The following is an 8,439-nucleotide window of genomic DNA, read 5'->3' as shown; positions in this document are numbered from 1 at the left end:
GCATCAATGATTATAATACACACTGTAGGCTATATTACTCTGAAATGGGCCATTCTGAAAGCCTGCTTTCACTACTAGTGGGCTCTTTCAGCTATACTTTAATTCTAATACTTTTGCACTTTTACTTTAATTCTATTTTGAATGCAGTACTCTTGCTTAAAACAGAGTATTTCTACATTGTTCTTCAGTAAAAAAAAAAAAAAAATCCGATTTGCCCACTTTATCCACAGCTGTGTGCTAGTGTATTGGAATAAGAAATGGTTTTCTTTCACTCACAGAGCCTTTTTTCAGACACAAGTCAACTCTCCATCATCTGCAGCTGCCTGTCTGTCCCTGTCCCTGTCTCTGCGGTCACACTGAGAAAAGAGTCCGTTCACGCACAGAGTTTAGTAAAATAAATGTATGAAACGCTTTAGCTCGTTTCGGATCGTCACCGTAACGTTATGTGACGTGACTTCCTTGAATCGGCCTCGATATCAGCGTCAGTGTTGTCAACGTTACCGATGTCCGTTAGCAGCTATTTTTAGCAGGAACTGCGCGACAGCATAACACTTTGATTTTTTTAAGAATTTGCCACAATGTCAGTTCAAAACACACACCCCCAAACCAAGAAAAGACATTAAACAAGTACTCACCTTGTTCCCAGTCCAGCCTGGCGCCTGTTTCAGCAAGAAACAAAAAGAAACTTCCGTACAGGCATCCCGGCGTTTCCCTCCATTTTTCTTCCATGTTTATCCCTTCAAGACCCGTTTCCGCCCGGAGAGCTTCAAAATAAATAAACAAACAGTAAATGAGACTTTCAAATTAAAAGGTGACAGGAAGTGAATTTAACTTTAAAATAAAAAAAAAAACAAAAAAAAAACATATTTACAGAAATGCTATTTTTTCGGGTAATTTAAACACTAAACATGTTAAAATTACCTGCTGTTTATTTAAATGGAGTATGGTGAGTTTGGCGATGGTGATTTTGGGGTTATTTCTGATTATTCAAAAATGACTTTACTCATTAACATAGAGGTCTATCTAGGGATCTACTCTCTTAAAAGGCCTGTTTTTATGCTGCCTCTCTCTTGTTTTATCAGTAGGGCAGGTGTAATATCAACTTTATCTACCTAGTCATTAGTAACACTCATTTTTGTTCAGCCTCAGTATATATTATCTTTGTGTGGTATAGTCTGTTGTTGACTATGAAAATACTGTCTATTATTGTCTATTATGCCATGCATGTGCTCGGGATGCAGCTTTATGCGCTATGTGCCCAAGACAAATTTCTCTCTGGCGACAATAAAATTTATCTTATGTTATCCTTTCCATAATGCTGACAGACATTTATAATAACAATCGGTGCCTGTTGGTGGCAAAAACAGCCCCTGAATAGTTCCATTGCAGCCTGCAGCAATCTCCATCAAGACTGAACTGTTTGAAAAAAAAAAAAAAAAGTTTCACTTATGAGTCACTAAGAAACAGAAACATGGGAAAAGAAGGTAGAGGTAAGAAAAAAATTCAAAGTTACCCTTTAAGGAAAGAATGTTTGTGAAAATAAAAGGATGTAATTTCCAAGCTATAACACTGGAAGATAACCACTCGATTTGTCACGTGTTGTTTTAATGCTTCAAAAAATGTAGTCTTTAAAACTTGAGCAGAGATTTGCATTCTGTTTTCTCACATATTACATAATCATTAATGCTTTTCTGTAGTCCTCCTCATTTTAATCCAACAGCAGCAAAGTGCATGATTTCAATGAAGAGAACAAAATGTATTGTATAGCATTGAATTAGCAATGTCCTGTAGAAATGGCATATCAGTGTTCCAGACGGTCCCGTGGTCGGTTGGCCAACGGCTCTGCTGAGGGTCAGTGGGGCAGAGGGGATTGCTGTGAGGCAATCTGCTTGTTAAGGAGTATTTAATCTGCGTTCATATGAACAGTACTGAGGCTCAAAGTGAAAAGACATTTTCTCTGTTTTTCTGGTCACCAAAGAAATGCTGCTTTTGTACACTGTGAAAGATGATAGTCTTTTCCTGCAGATTAAACAGTGTACCTTTTGTATGCATGGGTGTGGTAGTGGGAGAAGGTTTGTGCGCTGTGGTTCAGTTTTCTTTACCCCATCAGCCATTGTCTCCCTGGCTGCCGGCTTGTGTGTGTGTGATCTCCCTTTTGAACCAACCATGTCTGATGCCTTCGGCCCAATGACCCATGCTGTCTGTTTGGGGAGTGTGACACTGGCCCCAAGCTAAATCAACCTTTTGTCTGTCCTCATAAGACAAGTCTCCCTGCTTGGCAGAACACAGGACTGAGGTTTAGACTGAAGCTAAGCCCACTGAGAAACTGAGAGTGAGAGAGGCTGAAGCAGGTGCTGGTCGAGGCGTGAGGTGGCAGTTTCTCATGCATTGCTGATTTCTGACAGACCATAAATCGAATTGCTTTGACTGCAAAAAGGGAAAGGGACTGTTTGAAGGGGAATAATGAGAGAAAAACTCCATGCTTTGCTTTTCAAAACAGCAGAGCATCCCTTCTCAAGAAAGAAGTTAAAAGAGGTGAACAGGAAATTAGGTATGTGATGCAGATGCACGTCCACCACAACCATCACATGACGTGGATTTCCGCTTTGACACCTTTTGGCTGCACAGCGGGGCAGGGCCACACAAACACTGAAGAGCTGCTGCAGCAGGACATGATGGTGCTTTGAGGACTACTCTACCATGCAGTCCACCATGAATTTCAACGGACTTCCACGCCAGGGCAGTCAAGAGAGTTACATTCTGGATAATACTCTGAGGAAGAAGTGTTCCCTGTGGTACCGACGCTCACTGAGGGGAAACAATGATCGACACCGCCACAACACAGGCTCTCTGCCTAGATTATGCAAGGTGAGACAAAAAAAGCAAACAAATTTATATATATCTGTGGAATAGAGAGTAAACACATCTGCAAATCAAACATCATGAAACAATGACATGTGAACTTGATTAAAGCTGAGACTTTTCTTACACAGTATAGTTTTAAAATGAAAAAAAAAACCAAATAAGTGGAGCAGCTCTATGCAACTGACCAAAAGCCTTGTAACAATTTTAATCTTTTGAGTTATTTAAGACTTTCGGATCAGCATGTTCTTATAATCAACGACCTCTTTAGCTCCCAGGGAGATTTAAAACTTGTATAATATTGTTTTAAAGATGAACTTTGCATTTCTTCTTCTTTTGCAGCCCAAACAAACCCGCACCAACTCACTGGTTGATTACTCTGACCCACAGAGGTAAACATATTAAATCTCATTTGCAATTGATCATATAGTATAAGTTTACTTTACTACATGTAAAATCATATATATTGCATGTTTTTGCAATATTGACAGAAGATTAAGTTTATAAAGAGCAAAATATTTATTTGATTTTTTTGTATTTCTCTTTTGCACAGGACCACAATTGTACTGGAAAAACAAGACAATGAAACATTTGGTTTTGAAATTCAGGTAATCATGCTTTATAAGATCAAGTACATATGTATCACTGCCATGCCTTTCAGTCTGCAATTCTGGAGAAATTTTCATGCAAATGTTTTGTTTAAGAGGAAGTTTCTGTGAAAAAGTGTCGTTTTTTGTGACAGATTGTCTCTTTTTTCAGACCTATGGCCTGCAGCTGAAAGACAGCTCTGCGGTGGAGATGTGCACGTTTGTGTGCAAAGTGCAGGAGGAAAGTGCTGCTGAGAGTGCTGGTCTGACCGCAGGTGAGCCGCCCACATCCTCCATGCAGGCCCTGCACAGGCTTTCATACACGCACAAAACCGTCAGACCTTATCGTTTCTTTCTGGTGTATGTAGATTGACAGATAAATGACTAGTATCATACATACACACCCATAGTCATGCACAACTACCACGCAAAGCCAGTTCTTGTAATTACAAAGTTCCCTTTTTTGCATCCTCATTTATTGTAGGGGATGTTATCGTCACTATAAACGGGGTCAGCATTGAAGGATCATCTCATCAGCGCATACTGGATCTGATTAGAGAATCAACCAACAGTCTGAGGTGAGTCACAGAAATAAAAACTGGCTGTGCAGCAGAGCAGAGGAGAAATCGGCTGCATAGAAATCAAAGTGACTGATCTTAAAAGTGTGTGTAATCATACGTTATTATGTGATTCCAGGATGGAGACTGTATGTGGAAATATAGTGAAGCAGATCGAGCTGGAGAAGAGGATGAACCTGCTCAAGGTGTGTCTCTTAAAGCCTGCCCATGTTTGCTGTTGACATACTGCAGCTCTGTGGTTGCATTGCAGCCTACAGACAACTGAACCACATTGCATAAACCCAGCTGGTATTAATGAAAGAGCAAAACTACAGCACCGTAGTTAATTATAGGTTGACTGTGTGAAATAGATCATATGCAAATATTTCACAACTAAACACACACCCCTGACAAACTGTGTGCTCTCATACTGAAATCTTTGTAGCTAAATATTCTGAAGGTTTAAGCTGATAGAAGAGATTTCCATACACATAGGTCTATGCAGTGATTTACTTTATTTTGAGCTTTTGGTCCATTAGATTTTAATCAGCAGGAGTGTCATAGTTGGGGGGAAAAGTGTGGCTGATGACCCGAGGCCCCAGTGGGAGGGGGGGCCTTGAAAAGCCTGCTATTACAATGTTTGGTTTAGTTTGCAATTTTTTCTGTCTAAGTAATTACCCAACTAGCCACCATCATTATTAGATGTTGACATTTGGTTGAATTGAGGTTGTAACGTCAGGTGAGCACAATGAAAACTCAGTTCAACATCTATGGCATAACAACAATTTGATGTTGAGTACTGACAACTGATGACACAGATATTTTGTTGATTTTAAGTTGTGCTATGAGTAACCAAAATCCAACATATTTAGGTACTTAAGTTGAGGGGCATTTAAAATATTTTCAATTTTCATTCCACTGCATGTGCACATGCAGTCTACATGAAGACTGCATGTGCACAGGGCCCAGAATTTTGTGCTACACCCCAGTTAATCAGAGCATGCGTATGAATTTGTAATCTTAAAGAATTTTACTGGAAATAAAACCATGTTGTTTCTTGCCCATACAGCAATCGCTAGGTGAGAAATTGGTGGAGCTGCAAGCCCTTACATTACAGGAAAAGCGTCTCATGCGAGGTGAGAGGATTTGCCTCAGCTGTCAGACCACAGCACTTCCTTTCTCACAGCCATTCTCATGTTTGTGAAGTGATGTTGTTCATAATGTGAATTCAACTGTAAACTAAACAGTTAAATGAGATTAAAGGAGTTCCCCTGAGAAATGAACATAGACTGACGAACTTCCTGTTGCAAACTTCTCGTCAGCTGCAGTTTTTCTTTAACTGGGACTCTGTTATGTTTTCAGGTAATTTGAACAACAGCAGCCTCCACCTCTCAATGGACTCTTCAACAAGTGTGAGCACCTCCACAGGCCGCTGTGGCCGGCGTTTTTCTAGTGACAGCAGTTACAGGAGCGGGATGACAGATGACAGTGACCAGGCCAGTGTGTTTGGCGATCTGTGCTCTCCCAGTCCATGCAGTGCAGCCAGCACCTCAGATGATAGCTGCTTCTTCTCCAGAGATTTCCCATCGCAGGACGGCTCCCGCAGGTTCTCCTACAGCTCCAATAGTCATCACCAATCCCTCTGCCGCTCCAGCAGCTCCAGTTTGGCCAGCAGCAGCAGCTCCCTCTCTCCTTCCTGGGAGGAAACAAAGTTCTCCTCCTTGTTCGGTACCCTACCCCGTAAAAGCAGGAGAGGCAGTGTTCGCAAACACATCCTGAAGTTACTTCCTGGACTACAACGATCAGTTGAAGAGGAGGAGACGGGGACAAACACACAGTGACTTGTTGTTCACATGCTCCTTGTGTCTACTGGAAGGGTTAACCAGGCTTCTCATGCTCTTGTTGCAGAGAGAAATAGATTCTGTAATGAAATGTTTACCCACACCGAAGGTTGGGTTAACTCTTTTTGGCCCTCAAAGGAACACAGACACGACAGACATTTGGGTTCTTGGCTTTTGTCAAGGTCAAAGTTTACCCAAACAGGTCCTGAGCCTTATGGGTCCACCTGGATCACTGCTTGTGCTGGCACAAAAGCATTATGAAAATCTGTACATAGATGAGATCCTGCTATCTTGAATGAAAGACTGACATTTTTTTTCCATGCCATAATCACAGCGTGATCAGCATTAATCAGAACAGTCTGAATTACAGTAGCTGTATTCGAGTAGCACCTTGAATTTTTAAAATGAGACAGTGACCTAAAACGCATTCATTTTATAGACATTGAAACAATACTTCTGTCACATTCAGGTGCTGAAAACCAAACCCAAAGCTCTACTCAGTATAGATGTCTGCTCAGCTCAAAACAGGATGTGGGTACAAGAGGTGCTACTTAACTGTTTTCATTTTAAGCGTTATATTCAGGCTGAATACAACTTTCGGTGTTGGTTGAGAAACACTGATGAGGTTTCTTGTAAATTCTGAATGTGCTTAAGTGTGTCTCACTTTCAGTTGGTAGAAAATGCAACTTTCTGGAGAGTGTCATGATTTATTTTTTGATATTAAATCAAGAAAATCTGAATGCAAAGGACTTTTAATAAAATAATAAACTTTGAAGTCTTGGAAAGCCACCAGAGTTTTGCTTCAGATAATAATGAGCACTCATTCTGAAGTTACACACAAAGAAGTGACTTACTACAAAGTGAGCTGTTGAAGATTTCTGTTGATGATGAAGGCATTACACACAATTTACTCATGTACATAAACAAAGATTATTCTGGGCAGTGCACATTAGCTTGTAAAAAGTTAAGCTATAACACTTGAATAGAACAGAATAGAAACCCCACACATTTCCTGTCATATGTCTCACTTCTTTCCTGCTGTTGCTGCCACTGCTAAAGAGAGAGAAAGAAAGCGAGAGAAAGAGCAAGAGTGAGAGAGAGAGCTACCATCATCACGCCATGGTGAATTAAAGTGTGTTTTCCTGCAATTGATGGCTACCATTCACAGAAAGGATAACACACTTCATTTTAAAGCAGCAAACACAGGGATGCAGAGAGAAACATAAAAAAAAAAAACATTACTTCTATCTGACTTTTTTGTTATGAAGCTGATAATTAAATAGTTCAGTGGTTCATTTATTATGAAAAGTTGTGTCGCATGAAGACAATGTGCTGTGGAGGCCCTGCAAAAAAATTCTGGCGATCCATTTTCTAAGTCTAATCTAAATAGACCTTTTTTTCTCAGCAGACATTCTGCATTTATGGTAAGAGAAGCAAAGGCTGCACTGCACTCAGGGGAGGTGCTGGCACTGTGTATGCTGGCTCACTGGAGTATCTGAGTGGAACACTTATGGGACTAAGCCATCTTTACTGATATCAATATCAATTTAATAAGTGCTTTCCCTGAGTAAAAATGTTTTGTTCATGAAAAAAAGTATTAATAAAGGTTTTGTCAAGAGTTCCTTAAAATGAATCAGTGAAACAAGTGGCAAAAAGTTTGCCAGGTGATTTTTGATTTTTTTTTTTTTTTTTTTTTTTGGTGTGTTTGTAGTTGTAATACTCCTTTCAGCCACAGGAGGCGGGAGTGCAAAATTATCCCATGTTCTGAATAAGACTATAGGCATTCACATTTTTTCTAGTTGAGTTTTATTTTTTTACCCATGCTCTCTAAACACAAGGCAACTTGCTAACACACAATACATGTACTTTTTAAAACATGGATTAGTGGTGCACTTCAGCCTCTTGTGGCCAAAATGAGTATTACAAAAACAAACAAACAATGATCCTGACCAAAAACACGTCACCTGCCAAAACTTTTTCCGCCTGTTTTCACAGATGAAAAACAAAGTCGTTAAGAAAAAAATATTATCGCAACCCTTTTTTTTTGGTATGCTAAAACTGGTTTACCTACTATTCTACAAATCATTTTTTAAAGTAACTTAGAAAAACTATCCCTTTTTTTCACCTGCTCTTGAGTCGTAAAAACAGTATGTTTTTATAACTTAAGAGCAGGTAGTACTCCGTACTAGTAGTAGTAGTACCAGTAGTACTCCATACTAGTGTTCACATACTTAACTAAAAGTACTAAACCAATAATGTAAAATAAAAGTCCTGCATACAAAATCCTACAGAGTACAGAGGTATTCTAAATGAGCAAAAGCTGCTAAAAGTGCAAAAAGTTATAAAATTTTTTTAAAAAAGGTAGTTCTGCAGTAAAATTATCTCCTTACAACATTATTGGATTATCATTGGATTATTGGATTATGTATCATTGTGTAAAAAGTACTTTATAGTGTAGCTTTTTGAGTTTGACCTTGCTTTAACTACTTTATACACAGTAACATGGTTCCCAACCTAGGGGTCGGGCCCATCAAAAAAATGTCTAATCCTGTCTTTTTTTGTGAAGTACTGGAAATATTGGAGAATTTTGCA

General features: G+C 39.4%; 1 protein-coding gene across 1 annotated transcript; it reads left to right on the top strand.

Moving 5' to 3' along the window:
• Positions 1-2,524: 2,524 nt before the first annotated feature.
• Positions 2,525-6,636, top strand: cytip (cytohesin 1 interacting protein). Its single transcript, XM_042494603.2, has 8 exons — positions 2,525-2,868; positions 3,205-3,254; positions 3,416-3,470; positions 3,622-3,724; positions 3,934-4,027; positions 4,146-4,212; positions 5,076-5,142; positions 5,369-6,636. Exons 1-8 carry the CDS (start codon positions 2,701-2,703, stop codon positions 5,845-5,847), a joined length of 1,083 nt encoding a protein of 360 aa, XP_042350537.2. The 5' UTR covers positions 2,525-2,700; the 3' UTR covers positions 5,848-6,636.
• Positions 6,637-8,439: the final 1,803 nt, after the last annotated feature.

This window comes from Plectropomus leopardus, chromosome 10, assembly GCF_026936395.1.
Source record: "Plectropomus leopardus strain MGB_pleo_1.0 chromosome 10, ASM2693639v1, whole genome shotgun sequence".
Taxonomy (NCBI): Eukaryota; Metazoa; Chordata; class Actinopteri; order Perciformes; family Serranidae; genus Plectropomus; species Plectropomus leopardus.
This window is presented reverse-complemented; position numbering and strand designations above follow the sequence as displayed.

What these genes read in the sequence shown, in the direction of transcription:
- cytip (XM_042494603.2), top strand. Translation starts at nt 2,701, where the DNA reads ATGCAGTCCACCATGAATTTCAACGGACTTCCACGCCAGGGCAGTCAA. An exon ending in GAATCAACCAACAGTCTGAG is followed by an intron (nt 4,028 to 4,145) that starts GTGAGTCACAGA and finishes ATGTGATTCCAG; the next exon opens with GATGGAGACTGTATGTGGAA. An exon ending in AGAGGATGAACCTGCTCAAG is followed by an intron (nt 4,213 to 5,075) that starts GTGTGTCTCTTA and finishes TTGCCCATACAG; the next exon opens with CAATCGCTAGGTGAGAAATT.